This window comes from Cheilinus undulatus, linkage group 8 (genome assembly GCF_018320785.1).
Source record: "Cheilinus undulatus linkage group 8, ASM1832078v1, whole genome shotgun sequence".
NCBI lineage: Eukaryota > Metazoa > Chordata > Actinopteri > Labriformes > Labridae > Cheilinus > Cheilinus undulatus.
Window position 1 is genome coordinate 52,605,299 of NC_054872.1, and position 26,555 is coordinate 52,631,853.

Genomic DNA, 26,555 nt, shown 5'->3' on the forward strand with positions numbered 1-26,555 from the left:
AATACTGGAAACTTGAATTTACCTCAAGGCAGTGGTTCTCAACCTTGGGGTCGGGACCCCATTGGGAGTTGCTGGACACTGAGTGGGGGTCTCCAGGTGCCTTAAAAAAACTAAAAAAAATTTTTAAAATCACTCTGTGGCCACTTTAAACCAATTTTACCTAATTTTAAGCCTTTTTCATCATTTTATAACACCAAGTTTGCCAATTTTAGTTCATTTTTGTCACTTAAAACCCATTTTTGTCTATTTTAAACCCTTTCCACCACTTTTTTTTGCCTTTTTGTCATTTCTCAACCAATTCTTGCCACTTTCTGCCTATTGTTGCCTCATCATTTCCACTTTTAACTACTTTTTACACTCCTTTTGCCTATTTTAACCACAGTTGTCCCATTTTTGCCAGTTTATATTAATTTTCATCCCCGTCCACCTAATTTCCCCTTTTTTTGCACTTTAAAGCCATTTCAGCCACTTTTTAATCCACTTTTACCACTTTTTGTACCCATTCTTGCAAGTTTAATCCATTTTTTTGTTATTTTTTAGCCACTTTTATCAAATTTTTGCTGCTTTTAACCCATTTATTTTCTTTAAAAATCCAATTTCAACACCTTTTCCACCATTTTTTGCCATTATTCACTAATCTAAGCAATTTTTTAACCCATTTAAAATGTGTTTTTAACAAAAGTTATTTCATTTTAAGCTTGACTTTCCAATAGACCATGGTTTTGCTGACCTCCATGGGCCTCCAGTTTGGCTGGATCCTAGAAACCTCCCCCTTTATCCCCCCTTAAGGACGGCCCTGTCTCCGCACGACTGTTCTTAAATGTTCATGGATGTTCGACCACCTTCAGGTACAGTGGGGGTCCCCGGTCTCTGGCACCTTTATTTCGGGGGTCCTGGGATTAAAAGGGCTGAGAACTACTGCCTCAAGGTAAGGTTTAGGCATTTTACACGTTTCATCCTTCATTTGTTGATATTCTGGCTGTGTTCATGTTCACTGATGAATTTTAACAGGGTCAACATTTACCCTTCAGCTGTGATGAATTATGGAAAGGAAAAAACTGAACTGAAAAAAAGAGAAGTCAAAATGTCAGGTTCCAAGGCACAACATCTAAGCTGGTAAGTCACATTTATTAGTTTAAAAAGCAAAAATATGAGACAGCAAGCTGAAATCATGGGATTTAAAGGTCATGAGTTTACATTTTACATGTTAGTCTAAAAGTCAAAAACTTCTCTCAAAAATGATTTTGAGATTTTAAAAAGTCAAAATGAAAAATTTAAGGCTCAAAATCTGAGAAAGTTAAAATGTATCAGTTTAAAAAGCAAATATATGAGACAGAAAGTCAAAATCATGAGTTTCAAAAATCAAATCAGATAAAATTCAAAATCAAGACTTTAAAAGTGAAAATAATATGATACTGCTCGAAATCATGAGTTGTAAAGATCAAAATTTGATGTTTAATTCAGACTTTAACGGTGTAAATCTGAGTTTAAACTTTCAATTGTTTGTCTAAAAGTCAAAGTTAGGAGTTGAAAAGGTCAAAATGTGAGATAAAATTCAAAATCAGGAGTTTAAAGGGTTAAAATATGACTTAAATGTTGACATTTTTAATCTAAAAGGTAAAATATGAAATATAAATACAAAGTTATTACATGGTTGTTGTAAATGTGAGATGCAAAATTGGAAATATGAAATTAAAACACTAATTCCTTTCTTTTCCTACATTTCTGACTTGCTGTTGAATTATTTTAACCCCTTTTTTAAATTCTTCTGACTTCATGAGGATATTTTAAATCATCAAACCTGAGTTTACGTTTTTATACTGGAGGGAGTCTGCAGACCTCGCACAGGTGGGCCAGTTCTAATAAAAATAAGATAAAATCATGCAGACCAGATTTGGCCCCTGGGCCTCGAGTTTGACCCCCCTGATGGAGTATTTTTATTTGATCTTATTTCCACTCAGTCTGAAATACTCTGTTAGTGACACTCGAGCTGTTCAGAGCCAAAAATGCTCCACTGAAACTCAAACTGACATTTCTGACCTCCACTGATAATAATTTTCTACTGACTGTTGTCATGACAACACATAATCCAGATAGAGTTTACATTTACCTGAGGATTTAGAGAAAACTTAACGGGTTTAAGACTCAGTTTAATGATGCATTCTGCTTAGAAACTGAATCTTGATCATTGTTTTTTTTAATCACTCTTGTTGAATTTAACCCTCTGGTGTCTGGTTATTACTGTAAATAAACAAGATAAATTCATTTATTTTTAATTAATTTTTTTCCTTGTTTGGTCAACTTGTGCCATTAACAAAAATACCAAATACGCAATAGTTTTCATATCTTTTAACCCTTTAAATGCCATGTTTGTAATGGAAACAACAAACAACTTTTGTTGATGAAAAAAAACACAAATTGATTTTTTCAAGATACTACACTGAAAGTGAATAACTTATTTATGGATGATTGCAGCCTGGCATACGTCATTGATTAGTAGCATCACTGATTAAAATGCATTATTAGTTTTTCTGTGAGGTCAGTTATTCTAAAATACTCACGTTTTTCACCCTTCTGTGCATAAATGCACACCTTTAAATCATGTTATAAATATCATTTCAAAATTGTTTTACTGTTATTGAATTATGTTTTTCTCATTTGAGGTCAGCCCTAACCATAAATGTCAAATACTTATTCATTTTAATTTTTTAACCCTTGCCATGTTTCACTGATGATGTCACTGCACTTTTAGATGCAAAATACACAAAAAAGATTTTTGCAGGTTACTACATGAAATGAGAGAACTTATTTTCTGATTATTGCAGCCTGGCATATGTCATTGGTCTGCACTCAAACAAACCTCAGAGAGTTAGTGAGAAGGGGAGCAGAGGGCAGTAGAACACTGAAATCTGGTGGAACAAACATGTACTTCCTGCCCTCGCCCATATATGGTAAAAGTGACATCACAGGGTAAAAAAATGGTCCAGGTGCAAATGTAAAGCCCCAACTCTCAAATGAAGCCCAGGAACCAGAACATGCATGATGCATGCCTTAATGGCGTATGGATCTAAAGAAGTGATTTGAATGGGTTTCAATGGGGACTTTTACACAGCAGGGATATCAACACTATAAAAAACGGTTTATTTACGTTGGGCTGATTGTTGTGGCAGGGACAGAATTTTGAAAATTGTGCAAAAAAGAACTAAAAATACAATACACCATAATACTAATTGTGAAAGAGGGCAGAGCTATTTCAAAAAACAACTACAGTGTGTGCATTTTAGGCTCAAGGGGAACCAGGGGGTTAACCAAATGTAGTTTCTCTAAGCACAGTGAGTGATAAATCAGTTTGTGGGTGACTTTTTGGAACAAATTCATGGTTATGCTGCCTTGTTTTGTTTTTTTTTTTTAGAGCAGAAGGGATCAGAGATGAAGGACACCCGCCTCATCCTACAGACCAGACTAAAACTCTGATGAAATCAGGCTCACTCTGACTCAGTGGTGACAGCAACAGGTTTATTAAACACACACTCATCCTGGTTCAGGCTACTGTTTCTTCTTCACCACGTGGGCACAGTCATATTTCCCTCGCACTATTTTGAGTTTGACCCCGGGCAGGTCCTGCGTCCTCCCGCCCTTCACCAGCACCACGTTGTGCTCCTGCAGGTTGTGTCCCTCCCCGGGGATGAACGCCACCGCTTCCTTCCCATTAGACAGACGCACTCTGGCGCACTTCCTGTTTGCAGAGTTGGGCTTCTTCGGTTTTCTGATCATGGTCTTCAGGACGACCGCTTTCAGCTGGGGGCGGCCGAACGTGGCGCCCAGGGTTTTAGGGAGCGGTTTGGGCTTCCCCTGCCGGTGCATCTGGTTCAGGGTGGCCATGGTCCTGGAGAGGAGGGGGGGCGTCCACGCTGAGGCATGCTGGGAGGCTGCAGAGGAGGAAGGGTTTCATTAAAAGTTTGCTGTGAAAAATGTATGTTCATTTTTCATGTGTGTTTATCTGATTAATGACACAGGAACCATCAACCTCAGCTGCTGACCAGAGAGTGAAGAAAAACAACGATCTGACAACACCAGCAAGACTGAGTCTCACTCTGCTGATCCGAACCCTCCTAAAGCCGGTACAAGGAAGAACAAACTGTAAAAATATCTAACTTTCATTACAGTCAGTGGAGTCAACAGAGAGAGGACAGGACGGGGGGAAAAACACTTAACAAGTCTGATTCAGGACCTGTTATGAGGATATAATCCAGAACATGACCCCTGACCTTTTGAAGGTGTTGCTGTCTTCCTGATTTCCTCAGCTCTGTCCGTCTTTGTTTCACTGAGGGAGGACTCTCAGCTCTACACTTTCTCTGCACTCACAGCCTAGAATGAGCTTCTTTCATTATCATCACATCTTTTTAATCAAAACTACCTCAGAACCTTCTGCACATGCTCAGTGAGGTTTTACCTGCAGTCTGGACAGGGGCGTAGCTAGGGATTTTGGGCCCCCAGAAAGAATTTACCCAGGGCCCCCTTAACCGGTGAGACAAGCAACAAATGTTGAGTCTTTTCTACAGATATCTCTGCATTTTAATGGATTTTTGAAACGTAATTTCCCCATTTGTGAGCAACATTTTTACTGCAATTAAATTAAATTTACTTGCAATATTTCACAGCGCTGGACATTTTTAGGGGAGGAGCAGTGTTGTATTTACTCTATTTTATGCAGATTTCAGTCTGTTGCCTGATTCATTTAGTCCAGTGTTTCTCAACCAAAGAGCCAAACTGTTGAAAAATGCATTTACAAGAGCTACAATCTAAGAGGTGAAAAGTGGCGATTAAGATAGGTTAAAGGTAAAAATGGGCTAAAAGTGGCAAAAATGAGAAGAAAAAGGAGCATAAAAGGGCAGAAAGTGTCAAAAATGGGTGAGAAGTGACCAAAACTGGAGAAGGGTCTAGCTGCAGCCGCAGCCGCTACAAACCACGCTCCATCGATCCGTACAATAAATGACCTCTAACCCTAACCAGTGGAATTGAAATGCTAAACCTAGCCCCAGGAAGCTAATTATTAAAATACAGACACTTAGCCTACACTCAGGTGTGTTCACTGACCTTCTAACAGAGACGTTAGCAGCGGTCTGAGACCAGTGGAAATGAAAATGCTGAACCTAACAAAGCTAAGCTAATAGCACAAGTGGGTGTATTTTGTAGGGGGCATGTTTTTGCAGGGAGCATGTTTTTGTAGGGGGCATGTTTTTGTAGGGAGCATGTTTTTGTAGGGAGCATGTTTTTGTAGGGAGCATGTTTTTGTAGGGGGCATGTTGAAAAACTCAGTTTAAAAAACTGAGTTACAGGTGGCAACAATGGTCTCAAAGCAGCAAAAATGAGTGAGAAGTGACTAAACTGGGAAAATGGGCAGAAAGTGTCATTTAATTGCAAAAGACAGTTTAAATGGGCGTTGAGGATCACTGCTTTAGTCACCTTTGATTTAATTATGTCGCTAATTACTAAGAAAACAGACACTTAGCCTGGACACTCAGGTGTGTTCACTGACCTTCTAACAGAGACGTTAGCAGCGGTCTGAGACTCCACAAAGAAGACATTCCTGAAAACACAACAAAGATTAGATCAGTCTGTTAAACTGGTTTCACTGGTATTAAACTGGTTTCACTGGTATTAAACTGGTTTCACTGTTATTAAACTGGTTTCACTGTTATTAAACTGGTTTCACTGTTATTAAACTGGTTTCCCTGTTATTAAACTGGTTTCACTGTTATTAAACTGGTTTCACTGTTATTAAACTGGTTTCACTGTTATTAAACTGGTTTCACTGTTATTAAACTGGTGTTCACTGTTATTAAACTGGTGTTCACTGTTATTAAACTGGTTTCACTGTTATTAAACTGGTTTGACTGTTATTAAACTGGTTTCACTGTTATTAAACTGGTTTCCCTGTTATTAAACTGGTTTCACTGTTATTAAACTGGTTTCACTGTTATTAAACTGGTTTCACTGTTATTAAACTGGTTTCCCTGTTATTAAACTGGTTTCACTGTTATTAAACTGGTTTCACTGTTATTAAACTGGTTTCACTGGTATTAAACTGGTTTCACTGGTATTAAACTGGTGTTCACTGTTATTAAACTGGTTTCACTGTTATTAAACTGGTTTCACTGTTATTAAACTGGTTTCACTGTTATTAAACTGGTTTCACTGTTATTAAACTGGTTTCACTGTTATTAAACTGGTTTCACTGTTATTAAACTGGTTTCACTGTTATTAAACTGGTTTCACTGGTATTAAACTGGTTTCACTGGTGTTAAACTGGTGTTCACTGTTATTAAACTGGTTTCACTGTTATTAAACTGGTTTCACTGTTATTAAACTGGTTTCACTGTTATTAAACTGGTTTCACTGTTATTAAACTGGTTTCACTGTTATTAAACTGGTTTCACTGTTATTAAACTGGTTTCACTGTTATTAAACTGGTTTCACTGTTATTAAACTGGTTTCACTGGTATTAAACTGGTTTCACTGGTATTAAACTGGTGTTCACTGTTATTAAACTGGTTTCACTGTTATTAAACTGGTTTCACTGTTATTAAACTGGTTTCACTGTTATTAAACTGGTTTCACTGTTATTAAACTGGTTTCACTGGTGTTAAACTGGTGTTCACTGTTATTAAACTGGTTTCACTGTTATTAAACTGGTTTCACTGGTGTTAAACTGGTTTCACTGTTATTAAACTGGTTTCACTGTTATTAAACTGGTTTCACTGTTATTAAACTGGTTTCACTGTTATTAAACTGGTTTCACTGGTGTTAAACTGGTGTTCACTGTTATTAAACTGGTTTCACTGTTATTAAACTGGTTTCACTGTTATTAAACTGGTTTCACTGTTATTAAACTGGTTTCACTGGTATTAAACTGGTTTCACTGGTGTTAAACTGGTGTTCACTGTTATTAAACTGGTTTCACTGTTATTAAACTGGTTTCACTGGTGTTAAACTGGTGTTCACTGTTATTAAACTGGTTTCACTGTTATTAAACTGGTTTCACTGGTATTAAACTGGTTTCACTGGTATTAAACTGGTTTCACTGTTATTAAACTGGTTTCACTGTTATTAAACTGGTTTCACTGGTATTAAACTGGTGTTCACCGGTGTTAAACTGGTGTTCACCGTTATTAAACTGGTTTCACTGTTATTAAACTGGTTTCACTGTTATTAAACTGGTGTTCGCTGGTGTTAAACTGGTGTTCACCGTTATTAAACTGGTGTTCACCGTTATTAAACTGGTGTTCACTGTTATTAAACTGGTGTTCACTGGTGTTAAACTGGTGTTCACTGTTATTAAACTGGTTTCACTGTTATTAAACTGGTTTCACTGTTATTAAACTGGTGTTCGCTGGTGTTAAACTGGTGTTCACCGTTATTAAACTGGTGTTCACCGTTATTAAACTGGTGTTCACCGTTATTAAACTGGTGTTCACTGGTGTTAAACTGGTGTTCACTGTTATTAAACTGGTTTCACTGTTATTAAACTGGTTTCACTGTTATTAAACTGGTGTTCGCTGGTGTTAAACTGGTGTTCACCGTTATTAAACTGGTGTTCACCGTTATTAAACTGGTGTTCACCGTTATTAAACTGGTGTTCACTGGTGTTAAACTGGTGTTCACTGGTGTTAAACTGGTGTTCACCGTTATTAAACTGGTGTTCACCGTTATTAAACTGGTGTTCACTGTTATTAAACTGGTGTTCACCGTTATTAAACTGGTGTTCACTGGTGTTAAACTGGTGTTCACTGGTGTTAAACTGGTGTTCACCGTTATTAAACTGGTGTTCACCGTTATTAAACTGGTGTTCACTGTTATTAAACTGGTGTTCACTGGTGTTAAACTGGTGTTCACTGGTGTTAAACTGGTGTTCACTGTTATTAAACTGGTGTTCACTGGTGTTAAACTGGTGTTCACCGGTGTTAAACTGGTGTTCACCGTTATTAAACTGGTGTTCACTGGTGTTAAACTGGTGTTCACTGTTATTAAACTGGTGTTCACCGTTATTAAACTGGTGTTCACTGTTATTAAACTGGTGTTCACTGGTGTTAAACTGGTGTTCACTGGTGTTAAACTGGTGTTCACTGTTATTAAACTGGTGTTCACTGGTGTTAAACTGGTGTTCACTGGTGTTAAACTGGTGTTCACTGTTATTAAACTGGTGTTCACTGGTGTTAAACTGGTGTTCACCGTTATTAAACTGGTGTTCACTGTTATTAAACTGGTGTTCACTGGTGTTAAACTGGTGTTCACTGGTGTTAAACTGGTGTTCACTGTTATTAAACTGGTGTTCACTGTTATTAAACTGGTGTTCATTGGTGTTAAACTGGTGTTCACTGTTATTAAACTGGTGTTCACTGGTATTAAACTGGTGTTCACTGTTATTAAACTGGTGTTCACTGGTGTTAAACTGGTGTTCACTGTTATTAAACTGGTGTTCACTGGTGTTAAACTGGTGTTCACTGTTATTAAACTGGTGTTCACTGGTGTTAAACTGGTGTTCACCGTTATTAAACTGGTGTTCACTGTTATTAAACTGGTGTTCACTGTTATTAAACTGGTGTTCATTGGTGTTAAACTGGTGTTCACTGTTATTAAACTGGTGTTCACTGGTGTTAAACTGGTGTTCACAGTTATTAAACTGGTGTTCACTGTTATTAAACTGGCGTTCACTGTTATTAAACTGGTGTTAGACTGGTGTTAAACTGGTGTTCACTGTTATTAAACTGGTGTTAGACTGGTGTTAAACTGGTGTTCACTGTTATTAAACTGGTGTTAGACTGGTGTTAAACTGGTGTTCACTGTTATTAAACTGGTGTTAGACTGGTGTTAAACTGGTGTTCACTGTTATTAAACTGGTGTTCACTGTTATTAAACTGGTGTTCACTGTTATTAAACTGGTGTTCATTGGTGTTAAACTGGTGTTCACTGTTATTAAACTGGTGTTCATTGGTGTTAAACTGGTGTTCACTGTTATTAAACTGGTGTTCACTGTTATTAAACTGGTGTTCATTGGTGTTAAACTGGTGTTCACTGTTATTAAACTGGTGTTCATTGGTGTTAAACTGGTGTTCACTGTTATTAAACTGGTGTTCACTGGTGTTAAACTGGTGTTCACTGTTATTAAACTGGTGTTAAATTGGTGTTAAACTGGTGTTCACTGTTATTAAACTGGTGTTAGACTGGTGTTAAACTGGTGTTCACTGTTATTAAACTGGTGTTAGACTGGTGTTAAACTGGTGTTCACTGTTATTAAACTGGTGTTAGACTGGTGTTAAACTGGTGTTCACTGTTATTAAACTGGTGTTAAACTGGTGTTCACTGTTATTAAACTGGTGTTAAACTGGTGTTCACTGTTATTAAACTGGTGTTCACTGTTATTAAACTGGTGTTCACTGTTATTAAACTGGTGTTCACTGTTATTAAACTGGTGTTAGACTGGTGTTAAACTGGTGTTCACTGTTATTAAACTGGTGTGCACTGTTATTAAACTGGTGTTCACTGTTATTAAACTGGTGTTCACTGTTATTAAACTGGTGTTCACTGTTATTAAACTGGTGTTCACTGGTGTTAAACTGGTGTTCACTGGTGTTAAACTGGTGTTCACTGTTATTAAACTGGTGTTCACTGTTATTAAACTGGTGTTCACTGGTGTTAAACTGGTGTTCACTGGTGTTAAACTGGTGTTCACTGGTGTTAAACTGGTGTTCACTGTTATTAAACTGGTGTTCACTGTTATTAAACTGGTGTTAGACTGGTGTTAAACTGGTGTTCACTGGTGTTAAACTGGTGTTCACTGGTGTTAAACTGGTGTTCACTGGTATTAAACTGGTGTTCACTGGTATTAAACTGGTGTTCACTGGTGTTAAACTGGTGTTCACTGGTGTTAAACTGGTGTTCACTGGTATTAAACTGGTGTTCACTGTTATTAAACTGGTGTTAGACTGGTGTTAAACTGGTGTTCACTGTTATTAAACTGGTGTTAGACTGGTGTTAAACTGGTGTTCACTGGTGTTAAACTGGTGTTCACTGGTGTTAAACTGGTGTTCACTGGTGTTAAACTGGTGTTCACTGTTATTAAACTGGTGTTCACTGGTGTTAAACTGGTGTTCACTGGTGTTAAACTGGTGTTCACTGGTATTAAACTGGTGTTCACTGGTGTTAAACTGGTGTTCACTGGTATTAAACTGGTGTTCACTGTTATTAAACTGGTTTCACTGTTATTAAACTGGTTTCACTGGTGTTAAACTGGTGTTCATTGTTATTAAACTGGTTTCACTGTTATTAAACTGGTTTCACTGGTGTTAAACTGGTGTTCACTGGTGTTAAACTGGTGTTCACTGTTATTAAACTGGTTTCACTGGTGTTAAACTGGTGTTCACTGGTGTTAAACTGGTGTTCACTGTTATTAAACTGGTTTCACTGGTGTTAAACTGGTTTCACTGGTGTTAAACTGGTGTTCACTGTTATTAAACTGGTGTTCACTGGTGTTAAACTGGTGTTCACTGGTGTTAAACTGGTGTTCACTGTTATTTAACTGGTGTTCACTGTTATTAAACTGGTTTCACTGTTATTAAACTGGTTTCACTGTTATTAAACTGGTGTTCACTGGTGTTAAACTGGTGTTCACTGGTGTTAAACTGGTGTTCACTGGTGTTAAACTGGTGTTCACTGGTGTTAAACTGGTGTTCACTGGTATTAAACTGGTGTTCACTGGTGTTAAACTGGTGTTAAACTGGTGTTCACTGGTGTTAAACTGGTGTTCACTGGTATTAAACTGGTGTTCACTGGTGTTAAACTGGTGTTCACTGGTATTAAACTGGTGTTCACTGGTGTTAAACTGGTGTTCACTGGTATTAAACTGGTGTTCACTGGTGTTAAACTGGTGTTCACTGGTATTAAACTGGTGTTCACTGGTGTTAAACTGGTTTCACTGTTATTAAACTGGTGTTCACTGGTGTTAAACTGGTGTTCACTGGTGTTAAACTGGTTTCACTGTTATTAAACTGGTTTCACTGTTATTAAACTGGTGTTCACTGGTGTTAAACTGGTGTTCACTGGTGTTAAACTGGTTTCACTGTTATTAAACTGGTTTCACTGTTATTAAACTGGTGTTCACTGGTGTTAAACTGGTGTTCACTGGTGTTAAACTGGTTTCACTGTTATTAAACTGGTGTTCACTGGTGTTAAACTGGTGTTCACTGGTGTTAAACTGGTGTTCACTGTTATTTAACTGGTGTTCACTGTTATTAAACTGGTTTCACTGTTATTAAACTGGTTTCACTGTTATTAAACTGGTGTTCACTGGTGTTAAACTGGTGTTCACTGGTGTTAAACTGGTGTTCACTGGTGTTAAACTGGTGTTCACTGGTGTTAAACTGGTGTTCACTGGTGTTAAACTGGTGTTAAACTGGTGTTCACTGGTGTTAAACTGGTGTTCACTGGTATTAAACTGGTGTTCACTGGTGTTAAACTGGTTTCACTGTTATTAAACTGGTGTTCACTGGTGTTAAACTGGTGTTCACTGGTGTTAAACTGGTTTCACTGTTATTAAACTGGTTTCACTGTTATTAAACTGGTGTTCACTGGTGTTAAACTGGTGTTCACTGGTGTTAAACTGGTTTCACTGTTATTAAACTGGTTTCACTGTTATTAAACTGGTGTTCACTGGTGTTAAACTGGTGTTCACTGGTGTTAAACTGGTTTCACTGTTATTAAACTGGTGTTCACTGGTGTTAAACTGGTGTTCACTGGTGTTAAACTGGTTTCACTGTTATTAAACTGGTTTCACTGTTATTAAACTGGTTTCACTGGTGTTAAACTGGTGTTCACTGGTGTTAAACTGGTTTCACTGTTATTAAACTGGTTTCACTGTTATTAAACTGGTTTCACTGGTGTTAAACTGGTGTTCACCGTTATTAAACTGGTGTTCACTGGTGTTAAACTGGTGTTCACTGGTGTTAAACTGGTGTTCACTGGTGTTAAACTGGTTTCACTGTTATTAAACTGGTTTCACTGTTATTAAACTGGTTTCACTGGTGTTAAACTGGTGTTCACCGTTATTAAACTGGTGTTCACTGGTATTAAACTGGTGTTCACTGGTGTTAAACTGGTGTTCACTGGTATTAAACGGCGCTAATGATAATTAAATATTAAAGGATAAATTCTTCATGTTTCTGTTCTTAAAGCTGTAGTAACTCAGATCAGATAAAGAGAATATTTCTCCGGATCAACGTCAGTCTAAGTTAAACATGCTAACAGCTAACGCTAGCTCACTGACAGATCACGGAGGTTTTCTGGTTTCTGAGCGTTAAACTTACCGGATAAAGTCCCGGAGAAAAACCCAGCAGCAGTCAGATAATCCGGGATTAATCCAGGTAGATTAAACTAAAGCTTCACTGAGTAAATTTACTACAGTTCACTTCATTTAGACTGAGAAATCATTCAAGGTCTCCCCGGGTTAGCATTAGCAACATGAAGACGCGTGTCTTCTTCTTCGTTGGTGCTTGATAGAGCATTGTTAACAGACCAAGGGCGCTTTAGCGCCACTCAGTGGACTGGAGGTGAAGACAGATGAGGTTTATAAGTGAGGAACATTTTCTTTTATTTCAGTCAAGATCAGACCTGATCTTCAATATCAAACATTGATTTTTTTTCCCCGTGATTTTAACCCGTACAATGCCGGGTTAAGTGATAAAATCCTGATGTTTTATGATGTTAAAAAAAAAAATACTTTTCTGTAGAGAAACTTTATTCATCCTGAAGGAAATTCAAAATTCATATTAAATGCTAATTGGATCATCTTGAATGTACTAATACTGAGCAAATATTTTATACATTCCTATTATTTTAACTTTAAGATTTTTTTTAATAAATTGTTTCTTTCAGGGTTTTTATGAGAACAAAGAGACGCTATACATAAATAGCAATAAAAAACCCCGACATTTTAAGCTTTTTCTCCTTTTGTTGCATCAGACAATCAACAGCAGACTAGATCAAAAAACCATATATTTTATTTATTTATTTATTTAAACCTTTAAATGCCAGTTTAGGTGCAAAGACGTTTGTGATATTTAAAACCTCAGAATGAAATATTTTTATATAAAACATGCAAACAGAATTTCCTAAAAGCGGATTATCACAGCCTGTGTTAAAAATGAGCAACAACTTTGATTTTTATACGTTATTGTTATAATTATTTTACATTTTTAAAGGTAAATTAGTCGTCACGCTCAGATACGTTATTGTTATAATTATTTTACATATTTAAAGGTAAATTAGTCGTCACACTCAATATCAAACATTGATTTTCTAGAAAATTAACCCTTTAAATGCCATTTTACTACTGCAACAAATCTGATGTTTGAAATGTGAAAAACAGAAGTGACATTTTTCATATACTGTATAATCCCAGCCTTGAAAATGTTAATATCAGCAACAACTTTGATTTTTTATTCATCTAAATAATCAGCGGTGGCCCTGTGGGAAACCAGGGAAAAGCGTGTAAATTCCCCTCATGTAGAAATGTCTGGTATTTGGTGACAAACAGGAAAACCTGTAAATGTGAAGCAAAGAGTCCAGAATAAAAGTCTAACATCGTAGGTCCATGTGGTTTTACTGTGATAGCTGGAGGATGAATTATTGTGGTTTTAATGGGACATTTTTGGTCACCAACAGTCTGAGTGGGTAAAAACGTCTACAGAGATTATTATTGACCCTTTAGAGCTTCCATATCAAAATCTCAAAATTCAACAGAAGCAAAGTTCCCTCCTAAATGAAGCTGTTGGCATCAACACAGTCAGAATAATTTAAAACAGATGAAAAAGCTGCTCAATGGCCTCAACACCTCCATCATCTTTAATCTATCTCAACTAAGGGTTAAAGCAGCGGTGTCAAACTCAAGGCCCGAGGGCCGAGTCTGGCCTATGGTCCAGTTCTACCGGGCCCACCAGACCAGATCGTATTTTAATTCTAACTGGTCCACCAGTATGAGGTCTGCAGATTTTCCTCCAGTGTAAAAATGTAAATTCTGTTGGTTTGAAATATTCTTAAGTCCCAATTTGAAAAAGGAAAAATTATGAGTGAAAAAGCCAAGAAGGTGGGAAAATAAAATTAATTTGGTTTTCATATCTAATTTTCTAATTTTCATCTCAAAATTAGAACTTAAACTTCTGATTTTGGCTTTTAATTTCATATTTTGACCTTTTAGGATGACGTTTTAAATTTAAAGTGACCTTTTCAACTCATGGTTTTGAATTTTATACCACATTTTGGCCTTTTTAACTCCTAATCTAGACTTTTAATCCCATATTTACCCTTTAAAAACTCAGTTAAAAATTTAAAACCCATGATTTAAAATCGTATCTCATATTTTAACCTTTAAAACGTATTGTTTAGGCTTTTATCTCTTTTTTTTAACTTTTAAACTCATCATTTCTGCTTTTTATCTCATAAGTTTACCTTTAAACTCAGAATTTAGTTTTTGTATCATATTTTGACCTTTTAAACTGATTATTTTGACTTCTTTATCTGATTTTAACCTTTTAAACTGATTATTTTGACTTGCATTTTTTAAATTTTAACTCATATTTTGACCTATAAAACTTGTGATTTCAAATTTCTATTTAATATTTTTGCCTTTTAAAAACGTATTCTTGAATTTTAAGGTCATGCTTTGACCCTTTTAACAAACACGTTTGTCTTTTTATCTCAGATTGAGACGTTAAATGTCTAATTCTGACTTTTTTAATGTCACAATCGTCAGGTCTCTTTTTTTTCCTGTTAGTGGTGAAAATGATGTTGACAGTTTCTGGTTTAATGTTGACCCTGTTAGGCCCTCAGGTTGGACCTAGATTCAGAATCCGGCCCCTGCTGGGACTGAGTCTGACACCCCTGGGTTCAAATGGAATGTAGTCTGAGCTTAGATGGACTCTAGCTGAATCCCAGTCTCCCCCCTAAACCCTGAGTCCTGGTGGACTTACCTGACCACCCCTGGACAGTGACTGAAAGGCTGAAAGGGCTCGGAGCGGCAGGAACTGGAACCGCTCAGCCGTTTGTGTTTTGTTGACAGTCGGGATGAGCGCAGTTTTATAAAACACACTCAGGAAAAAATAATAATACAGACTGCTAGCCGGCCTCTCCAGGGAATCCCTGTCATACGTCACAATGCTATGAACTATGGGTAATTCCTTCTGCAGATATACCCACTCACAGAATGGTGCATGAAGAGAGAGAGAGAAATTCCTTTATTAGTGTACACTCTGTTGTTACACATGCTGCACACACACAGGCTGAATTACACACAAACAGGATCCCCATGGCCATGCAGAGATGTCAGAGTGATGGCCTGCTGCTCTTGGTGAAGCGCTGCTGTGAGCTGTTGGGGGTTCAGTGCCTTGCTCAAGGGCACTTCGACAGTGTTCAGGAAGTGGCCTGGCACCTCTCCAGCTACCAGACCAAAGTCCAGATATGGTCTGACCGGGACTTGAACCGGCGACCCTCCGATTCCCAGCCCAAGTCCTTCCAGACCGAGCTACTGCCGCCCCAGGAAGGGGTGGAGTCAAGTCCGAGACAGATCCCTCAAACACGTTATGATTCACCAGCGGGACGGCCCTGAGCCCTGAGCCCTCCGCTCCGATGATCCAGGTCTGTTCTGATCAAACCTCTTCATCGTGACTGATAAAGTGAAACCGGTTTCTCTCCTGATCTTTGGCACCACGCTGCAGCGTCAGGTTTGAATCAGATATCAAGTTTTATCAGAGTCCTCATAAACAGATAAACCAGCAGATGGTCGAGTCAGCCTTTAAATAACACCACAGAACAGGAAAGGGTTAAAGGACTCTTTGATTGAGTGATCACAGTCAGACCACATCATCTGAGGCTTGTGTGCCGTTCAGACCCGGGGTTGGAGAAAGGCCACAGTTGGCCTGCAGGCCATAGTTTGGACACCCCTGCCATGCAGCCTGACTTCACATCACAGCAGCGTTACTCAGTCAAAGAGCCAGACTGTTGAAAAACACCTCTGCAAGAGCCACAATCTAAGAGGGGAAGCAAAAACAGCCCAACGTACAAAAACAATAAGTTAAAGGAGGCCAAAATGGTCAGAAAGCAACAAAAATGGATGAGAAGTGACAAAAAATGAGTTCTAGGTGACATAAAATGGTCCATAAGTGGCAAAAAAATGAGTGAAAGTGACTAATATGGGCAAAAAATAGGAAACAAGTGGTACTTAGTAGCAAAAGGTACCTGAAATGGGTAAAAAGGGGCAACAAAATGGTGAGAAGGGGAAAACATAGGGAAAAGATGGTATTTAATGACAAAAGGTTGCTTAAATGGGTGAAAAGTGGCAAAAATGGTAAAAAAAAAAAAGGGGCAAAAAAATGAGATGAGTGCATGCTGAGTTACTGAACAGTTGGACTGACTTTGAAACAGCGACTTTAAGATGGAACAAGCTGACAGGCTAACGGAGAGCTGAGATGTGATTCAAACTTTAAACCAGAGAGCCAAATTATTGAAAACTACCTTTACAAGAGCCACAATCTAAGTGGTGAAAAGCGGCAAAACCAGCTTAAAGTAGCAATAAAAATGAGTTGAAGGTGACAAAAATGGTGAAAAAGCTGCAAAAATGCGTAAAGTGGGGGTGGGGGCCAGAAAGTAGCAAAAATGGGTGAGAAGTGACAAAAAAACAGGCAACAGGTGGCAAAAATGGTCCCAAAGTGGCAAAAACATGAGTAAAAAGTGACTAAAATGGGCAAAGAGCAGTCAAGAGTGGGAAAAATGGGTGAAGAACAGGAAGAAAGTGGTATTTAGTAGCAAAAGGTAGCTGAAATGGATGAAAAGTAGTGAAAAAAATGGGGAAAAAAGGGCAAAAAAATGGTCCAAAAGTGGCAAAAAATGAGTGGAGAGTGACTAAAAAGGGCAAAAAGCAATTAAGAGAGGCTACAATGGGCAAAAAATAGGAAACAAGTGGTTTGTAATGGCATAAGGCAGCTAAAATTGGAAAAAAAAATGGCGAAAAAATTGTGAAAAGTGGCAAAAATGTAGGAAAAAAGAAACAAGTGGTATTTAATGGCAAAAGGTAGCTAATTTGGATGAAAAGTGGCAAAAATGGTAAAAAAGGGCAAATATGGGATAAAAGTGGCAAAAAGTGGGAAAAAGTTTGAAAAAGAAGTTGCAAAAATGGGCACAAAATCAGGAAAATGGCCAAAGGTAGCTTAAATGGGCAAAAAGTCACAAAAAATTGAGAAAAGGGGCAAAAATGGGATAAAAATGGAAAAAAGTGGCAAAAAGAAGCTGCAAAATGGCCAAAAGTACGGGGAGAGAGTGGTGTTTAATGGTAAAAGGCAGAAAATGGTGAAAAAGGGCAAAAAAGTTTCCCTTTAAGGCTTTCTGGGGGAATAATGTTTAAAATGAAGACATAACAGAGCCACAGCTTGGTTTAAAATGTTCTTTTGAGAACTGTGAGGAACACCAGACCAAACCCTGACGCTCAGCTGGTCTCTATTGAGTCTATCAGCTGTTTTATTGCTGTCTGAGATTATCGAGCTGCTATCAGCCGCTCCACTCATATTCTGATGCTGATCGATGAAATCTCCTCTGATAAGAATCCGTCAGAGCTGAAGCTTTCGTCCTTCACCTGCCGTCAGCTGATCTCAATCAGAGAAGCAGAGTTACTCATTAAACCCAGCAGCAGCTACAGGTGTGCACTCGCTAAGGCTTCCAGTCCAGGTGAAGATGAAGACGAGGTTGGAGCTGGTCGTGGTCATCGCGGCGGTGGCGTACGCCGCTGCCAAACCTCTGAGCGAGACGGCGCCGAGGAACAAGCTGCTGCTGGTGTCCTTCGATGGGTTCAGGTGGAATTACGACCAGGATGTGGACACGCCAAACCTGGACCAGATGGTTCTGGATGGAGTCAAGGCCAAATATATGACCCCGCCGATGCTGACCATGACCTCGCCGTCCCATTTCACCACCATCACAGGTAATCCAGGATCTATTTATATTTTTATCTTCTAACACAAGCAGTATTAGGACTTTGACTAAACAGGGACACATCTTCCTGGAAGTCTCCAGAAGATTATTTCAGGTAAACAGGGGTAATGTTTCATGGCGAGCACTGCTGCAGCAGAGACGGACAATAAAGCTGTCTTTATTAAAACAAGGAATCAGGATGTTCAAACAAACCATTAACTGGTGTTATATAATAATAACAAAGAAGAGATGCTGTGTATTATTATATAACACCAGTTAAAGGTTTGTTTGAACATCCTGATTCCTTGTTTTAATAAAGACAGCTTCATTGTCTCTACTGCAGCAGTAAGCGCAACCTCCTCCACCCCAGCCTCCTCTTTTATAGACTAAAGCTTCACCTCCTCCACCCCAGCCTCCTCTTTTATAGACTAAAGCTTCTCCTCCTCCACCCCAGCCTCCTCTTTTATAGACTAAAGCTTCTCCTCCTCCACCCCAGCCTCCTCTTTTATAGACTAAAGCTTCTCCTCCTCCACCCCAGCCTCCTCTTTTATAGACTAAAGCTCCACCTCCTCCACCCCAGCTTCCTCTTTTATAGACTAAAGCTCCACCTCCTCCACCCCAGCCTCCTCTTTTATAGACTAAAGCTTCACCTCCTCCACCCCAGCCTCCTCTTTTATAGACTAAAGCTTCTCCTCCTCCACCCCAGCCTCCTCTTTTATAGACTAAAGCTTCACCTCCTCCACCCCAGCCTCCTCTTTTATAGACTAAAGCTTCACCTCCTCCACCCCAGCCTCCTCTTTTATCGACTAAAGCTCCACCTCCTCCACCCCAGCCTCCTCCTTTATAGACTAAAGCTCCACCTCCTCCACCCCAGCCTCCTCTTTTATAGACTAAAGCTCCACCTCCTCCACCCCAGCCTCCTCTTTTATAGACTAAAGCTTCACCTCCTCCACCCCAGCCTCCTCTTTTATCGACTAAAGCTCCACCTCCTCCACCCCAGCCTCCTCTTTTATAGACTAAAGCTCCACCTCCTCCACCCCAGCCTCCTCTTTTATAGACTAAAGCTCCACCTCCTCCACCCCAGCCTCCTCCTTTATACACTAAAGCTCCACCTCCTCCACCCCAGCCTCCTCTTTCATAGACTAAAGCTCCACCTCCTCCACCCCAGCCTCCTCTTTTATAGACTAAAGCTTCACCTCCTCCACCCCAGCCTCCTCTTTTATAGACTAAAGCTTCACCTCCTCCACCCCAGCCTCCTCTTTTATAGACTAAAGCTTCACCTCCTCCACCCCAGCCTCCTCCTTTATAGACTAAAGCTCCACCTCCTCCACCCCAGCCTCCTCTTTTATCGACTACAGCTTCACCTCCTCCACCCCAGCCTCCTCTTTTATCGACTAAAGCTCCACCTCCTCCACCCCAGCCTCCTCTTTTATAGACTAAAGCTGCACCTCCTCCACCCCAGCCTCCTCTTTTATAGACTAAAGCTTCACCTCCTCCACCCCAGCCTCCTCTTTTATAGACTAAAGCTCCACCTCCTCCACCCCAGCCTCCTCTTTTATAGACTAAAGCTCCACCTCCTCCACCCCAGCCTCCTCTTTTATAGACTAAAGCTCCACCTCCTCCACCCCAGCCTCCTCTTTTATAGACTAAAGCTCCACCTCCTCCACCCCAGCTTCCTCTTTTATAGACTAAAGCTCCACCTCCTCCACCCCAGCCTCCTCTTTTATAGACTAAAGCTTCACCTCTTCCTGTTTCGTGTTCCTCAGGCAGATGGGTGGAGGACCATGAAGTAGTCCACAACATGATGTTTGACCCAAAGACCAATCTGAAAGTCCCTCACAAAGAGACGATGAGGCGTTCAGCGTGGTGGGACAACGGCGTTCTACCGTTGTGGATCACGGCTCAGAACCAGGTAAGACTGCCGCACATAACAGTTATCAGGGAAGAATCAGACTTTAACTCCAGCTGAAGGAACTTGAACTATCAGTGGTCTCTGCCCCTTACTGCTTCAGGGTCTGAAAACCGCCTCCTTCTACTACCCTGGAGGCGGAGCCAACTACAGCGGCCAGGTGGTGAACAGGGCGCTGGTGGAGGAGAACGGCCACCCAGACGACAACGAGACCGAGTGGCGTGAGAACATCGACAAGGTGATGAGCTGGTTCACGGAGGAAGACTTCCACTTGGTGACGCTGTACTACGGTGAGCCAGACAACGTGGGCCACGCCAAGGGTCCGGACCACCCAGACAGGAAGAAGATCATCATGCAGATTGACCGTACCATCGGATACCTGAGGGAGGCAATCGTTCGCCATAAACTGCAGGACAGCCTGAACGTCATCATCACCTCCGATCACGGCATGACCACCGTCAAGAAGCGGCCACAGGTGGACGAGATCATCCTCAACAAGTACCTGAATCTGATTGCACTCAACAGCTTCGAGATCCTCGACTACGGCGGGTTCGGTATCCTGACACCACGCCCAGGCAGGGAGCAGGAAGTGTTCGACGCCCTATCCAAAGCGCCAAATCTGACCGTTTGGAAGAAGGAGGAGTTTCCTGAGAGCTTCCATCTCGCCAAAAGTAAACGCCTGCCTCCCATCGTGGTCGTCGCAGATCTTGGATTCAACCTGAACTCGGTGAGTTTCTCTGACAGAATGTCCCGGTGTTTTCGGTATTTCTATGACTGAGACACGACGGCCAACAAAGGTCCTAAGGTAGAACTAAGAACGGCTGCTGCATCAGGCTGCAGGACCCCGATTATCTGATGAACTATGACCCTCTGTGTTTCCTCTCCAGAGATTCATCGTCTACGTTAACAAAGGCGACCACGGCTACCATAACGGAGAGATGGACATGAAGACCATCTTCAGGGCCTTCGGTCCGGACTTTAAGAAGAACTTTGTGTCAGAACCGTTCGACAGTATCCACGTTTACCCTCTGATGTGTAAACTGCTGCAGATCCAGCCGGAGCCTCACAACGGGTCTCTGAGCGTCACAGAGAACCTGCTCAGCGGTACGACCAGAAACACACGCCATCACTTTTTAGCATTACTCTGAATATTTAAGCAAGCATCATCAACCAACGACACGTTTTTATAGGCTGGTTGAGTCCCGTAAACATGGCGGTTATACACCTCTAAGAGGGATCCAGTGAAATGAAGTGATAGGCAAAGGCTAGCCTCTAGGCCTCTGACCTTTGACCTCCAAAATCTGATCAGTTCTCCCTGAGTCAGAGCAGACATTAGTGCAAAGTTTGAAGAAAATTCCTCTAAACCACGGGTGTCAAACTCAAGGCCCGGGGCCCAAATCCAGCCCATGGTGCAGTTAAACCTGGCCCACCAGATCATATCTTTATTCTAACTGGTCCACCAGTCTGAGGTCTGCAGATTTCCTCCAGTATAAAAATGTAAACTTAACCTTGATGATTTATCACATCCTTGTTGAGTCAAAAAAATTAGAAAAAGTAAACAGTAAAAATAATTTGATAGAAAGTCAGGAACGTGGGGAAGAAATTAGTGTTTTCTCTGTATTTTGCATCTCACTGTTATGACTAAAAGTTATGGTTTTAACTTTTTATTTCATATTTTAACCTTTACATCTCATAATGTTGACTTTTTATCTCATATGTTTACCTTTTAGATTAATCATTAAAAACTTTAAATCTCAGATCTTTTAAAGTCATGATTTTGACTTTTTCTCTCTTTTTTTAACCTTAAAAACTCTTGATTTTTATTTAATATCAGTTTTTTGACCTTTGAATTTTATCTCCATTTTTGACTTTTAAAATTCATGGTTTCAGTGTTCTATCTCATATTTTGCCTTTTAAAAACATTATTTTGACTTTCAATGTCATGTTTTTACCTTTTAAACTTATAAGTTTGACTTTTTATCTCAGATTTTTACCTTTTAGATGAATCATTCTGAATTTTAGATCCTATTTAGACCTTTTAAAGTCATGATTTTGACTTCTATTTCACATATTGACCTTTTTCAACTCATAAATTTAACTTTTAGCTCATTTTTTAACCTTAAAAACGCAGGATTTGTAATTTTATTTCATATGTTGACATTTGAAACTCATGATTTCGATGTTCACCTATTTAAACTTTATATCTATATTTGAAATGTTAAAAATTATGATTTTGAATTTTATCTCAGTTTTTTTACCTTTCTCAACTCTTACCTTTAACTTTTATCTCATTTTTTTACCTTGAAAATTCAGGATTTTAGAATTTATCTCAGTTTTTGACCTTTGAAAAATATTGTTTTGACTTTAAATGTCATGTTTTCACCTTTTAAACTTTTGACTTTTTATTTCAGATTTTGAGTTTTAACTTATGTTCACCTTTTAATCTCAAAATTATTTATCATCAGTACCAGGTTTTTAACCCCCATGATTCATTTCTGGTGAAAATGAGGTTGACCTTTTATGGTTTAATCTTGACCCTGTTAGACCCTCAGGTTAGACTTTAGTTCAGAATCCGGCCCCTGCTGGGACTGAGTCTGACACCCCTGCTCTAAACGTTCTGGACAGGATCTTTTCACAACAATATCCAGGAAAGTCCAGGATCAACCTGGGGTCTGTAGAAGTATCAAACAGGTTTCTACCAGTGGAAATAAAAAGTCTAAATTTCTGGTTTTGTAATAAGGAGGAGCAGGGATCCTGGCCTAACCTGGTTCCAGACCATGGACCATGTCAGTCCAGTCTCAGGCTGAGAGTCAGGTCAGGGACCCTGGTCCTGTAAAGATCCAGCCAGAGGAAGTAAAGTCTGCGGTGATTGTACTCAGGTAAAAGTTTAGTTACTCTGAGTGAAACTTCAGTAGACGTTAAAGTTCTCGTCTGTAAATCTCAAAGTTCAAAGTTTTTCATTTAAAGTTGAAAAACAGAAGCTTCTAAGGAGTAAAATCTGATCTTCCCTTCCTGGTGAGAACTACAAATATTTCTCTGACCGGGTCGTTCAGGTAAAAAATTAAAATTAAAATTAAATCGAAGAGCTGGTTTGGGACGTGATGTGGACTTGTTCCAGCATGTAAAGCTAATCTACCGGCCAGTTTTAAGCTAGAACCTCCTCGTTTTGACCCGTTTTTCTACCCGGTAGTTGATGCTTTTAAAAATGTAACTCAGTATAATAACTCCCCCAAAACTGCACAGCAAGAAGGTTCCTGGTTCAGTTCCTGGTCAGGGCCTTTCTGTGCAGAGTTTGCATGTTCTCCCTGTGCATGTGTGGGTTCTCTCCGGGTACTCTGGCTTCCTCCTATCAAAAACATGCTTGTTAGGTTGGTTGGTGACTCTAAAATGCCCGTAGGTGTGAGAGTACTTGGTTATCTGTCTCTATAAGTCAGCCCTGCTATTAACCTGTGACCAGTTTAGGGTGTACCCCGCCTCTGACAGCTGGGATAGGCTCCAGCCCCCCACGACCCCCAACGGGACAGGCAGTATAGAAAATGGATGGCTGGAGTTTACTGGTTCTAAAATGTTCTGGCCTGCCCCATCTCTCCAAGCATCCTCCCATGATGCACCAGGGTGCCCCAGAGGTCTGGTCCAGCCCACCCAGAATGCGATGAGCTGGACCAGGTCTTGGAAAATGCACCAGATGCCCTTAGATGACCCTTCCCTCTCCTGAACACGTCAGTGCCAGACCCCCGGTCTTTATTCAGACCTTCAAAAACCTTTAAAATCAGAAAAAATAAACTTTGTCATCTACAAGCGAAAAACCCTGAATCTAAAATAAAGAACAGATGTAGAGAGTGTTCAGGATTTTAAAATGCAGAAATTACATTAACATCTTCAAAAAGACCTCAGAGAAGGTTTAGAAGAACCCCAGGGTTTTTGTTTGGATCCTGTTAGACTTTATTAAAGTTGCAGAGCAGTGATAGTGGACGTGTCGCTCTTTTACGTCTTAATCTGAAATATTATTCCCACAGAAAACCTGAGAGAATGAAACTCTGACCTCAGAAATGATCCACTGAAAGCCTCATTAATCAGTTTCACCGTTTATCCAGTAGGCTTAACTGTCAGCCTTTATTTTTGGTCTGCATATTTCCATTGCCCTCATTTACAATTTTTTGCCCCTTTTTATTGTTACTTTTAATCCACATATGCTGCTTCTAGCCTATTTTTACCACTTCTATCCTGCTTTCTGTTGTTTTCCCCCTTTTTGCCCATATAAGCTGCATTTTGCCATTAAATGCCATTTTTTCCCAATTTTTGCCACCTGTAACTCTTTTTTTTCCACTTCTCATGCATTTTTGCCTCTTTTTTAAATTTTTTTACTTTTTCTCCCCTTTTTTGCCACCTTTAACTTTTTCTGAATGCCACTTTAACCTTTTTTTGCCACATAGATTGTGGCTCTTGTCAAAGTATTTTTCAGCTATTTGTCTCTCTGGTTGAGTAGCGCTGTTGTAGAGGCTTACATTCTTGTATTTTGCCTTTGTGTTGTATATTTCTCTTCAAAGACGTCCTGTTGGTGTTGCTGATGTTGTGAGCTCTTTCTCTGAGTAATGAAGTGTTTGCTGTCGTTCCAGGAGGATCTCAGAGAGCTCGTCTGTCCGTGGCTCTGCTGCTGTCCACGCTGCTCGCCGTCTTCAGTACGCTCTAACAGATCACAGATCCTTCTCTGGACTGAAAATTTTATCTGTTATCGCTGATACTTCTGACTTATTTTAGCTTCATGAACTACTGAGTAAACACAGAGCTACTGTACCATTAAACGTGTAGATTTTGTTTTGAAAGGGTAATTCACTGGTTTCCTCTGATGCAGGCATCTGTTTTTAGTGTGAAATGTTTGTAGATTTTTAAATAAATCTTATTACCATGTTGTCTTGCATATTCAGTGTTTTTATCCTGAATCACACCAGAAAACTATAGAAAGGTTTTTCCAGGCAAACATTTGAAAACGACTTCATGACCCACCAGTTAAAAATGGAGGCATTAAAACGTCTGACAGATTCTTTCATTGTCATCAAACTGATTTTATTCAAACTCTGTGAAGAAACTAAGAAGACGGCGGCCATGACACCTTTCAATCGACCGCTACAGGCAACCAGGTGAGGCACAACATGTGATCACAGACATGCAGACAAATCCACAGACATCCAGACAGATCCACAGACATCCAGACAGATCCACAGACATCCAGAAAGATCCACAGACATCCAGACAAATCCACAGACATCCAGACAGATCCACAGACATCCAGAAAGATCCACAGACATCCAGACAGATCCACAGACATCCAGACAAATCCACAGACATCCAGACAGATCCACAGACATCCAGAAAGATCCACAGACATCCAGACAAATCCACAGACATCCAGACAGATCCACAGACATCCAGAAAGATCCACAGACATCCAGACAGATCCACAGACATCCAGACAAATCCACAGACATCCAGAAAGATCCACAGACATCCAGACAGATCAACAGACATCCAGACAAATCCACAGACATCCATACAAACAAATCCACAGACATCCTGACAAATCCACAGATATCCATTCAGACAAATCCACAGACATCCAGACAAATCCACAGACATCCATACAAACAAATCCACAGATATCCATTCAGACAAATCCACAGACATCCAGACAAAACCACAGACATCCAGACAGATCCACAGACATCCAGACAAATCCACAGACATCCATACAAACAAATCCACAGACATCCATACAAACAAATCCACAGACATCCATACAAACAAATCCACAGACATCCATACAAACAAATCCACAGATATCCATTCAGACAAATCCACAGACATCCAGACAAAACCACAGACATCCAGACAGATCCACAGACATCCAGACAAATCCACAGACATCCAGACAGACAAATCCACAGACATCCAGACAAATCCACAGACATCCAGACAAATCTACAGACATCCATACAAACAAATCCATCAAGACATCCATACAAACAAATTCACAGACATCCAGACGAATCCACAGACATCCTGACAAATCCACAGACATCCAGACAGACAAAACCACAGACATCCAGACAAATCCACAGACATCCAGACAAATCCACAGACATCCATTCAGAAAAAAACACAGACATCCAGACAAATCCACAGACATCCAGACGTATCCACAGACATCCAGACAGATCCACAGACATCCAGACAAATCCACAGACATCCAGACAGATCCACAGATATCCAGACAGATCCAAAGACATCCAGACAAATCCACAGACATCCAGAGAAATTCAGACATCCAGAGAAATCCACAGACATCCAGAAGGATCCAAAGACATCCAGAGAAAACTACAGACATCCAGACAAATCCACAGATATCCAGACAAATTCACAGACATCCAGACAAATCCACAGACATCCAGACAGATCCACTGACATCCATCCAGACAAATCCACAGACATCCAGAAAAATCCACAGACATCCAGAAAAATCCACTGACATCCAGAAGAATCCACAGACATCCAGAAAAATCCCCAGACATCCAGACAGATCCACAGACATCCAGACAAATCCGCAGACATTCAAAGATCCAGACAAATCCACAGACAT

The 26,555-nt window shown here is 39.8% G+C and overlaps 3 protein-coding genes across 4 annotated transcripts in view; 2 read left to right on the top strand and 1 right to left on the bottom strand.

Moving 5' to 3' along the window:
* The window catches only part of LOC121513578 (zinc finger protein 70-like), a 23,961-nt gene extending 20,439 nt beyond the window's left edge, over positions 1 to 3,522 (top strand). Inside the window, exons 9-11 of one of the 2 annotated variants that reach the window (XR_005992221.1) lie at positions 698 to 928; positions 1,012 to 1,116; positions 3,413 to 3,522. The gene's annotated coding sequence lies outside the window, so the exon portion shown is untranslated. Of the gene's footprint in view, positions 1 to 697; positions 1,117 to 3,412 lie in introns of both variants that reach the window. The other variant, XR_005992220.1, reaches the window with a different exon arrangement.
* mrps12 (mitochondrial ribosomal protein S12) lies at positions 3,503 to 12,552 on the bottom strand. The gene is made up of 3 exons (XM_041793400.1): positions 12,363 to 12,552; positions 5,540 to 5,590; positions 3,503 to 3,929 (listed from the first exon to the last, which is right to left on the bottom strand). Exons 2-3 carry the CDS (start codon positions 5,586 to 5,588, stop codon positions 3,547 to 3,549), a joined length of 432 nt encoding a protein of 143 aa, XP_041649334.1. The 5' UTR covers positions 5,589 to 5,590; positions 12,363 to 12,552; the 3' UTR covers positions 3,503 to 3,546.
* A 5,223-nt stretch (positions 12,553 to 17,775) lies between these two features.
* zgc:153896 (uncharacterized protein LOC569930 homolog) lies at positions 17,776 to 24,611 on the top strand. The gene is made up of 5 exons (XM_041794303.1): positions 17,776 to 18,022; positions 19,779 to 19,924; positions 20,025 to 20,648; positions 20,809 to 21,043; positions 24,553 to 24,611. Exons 1-5 carry the CDS (start codon positions 17,776 to 17,778, stop codon positions 24,609 to 24,611), a joined length of 1,311 nt encoding a protein of 436 aa, XP_041650237.1.
* The last annotated feature ends 1,944 nt before the right edge of the window (positions 24,612 to 26,555 follow it).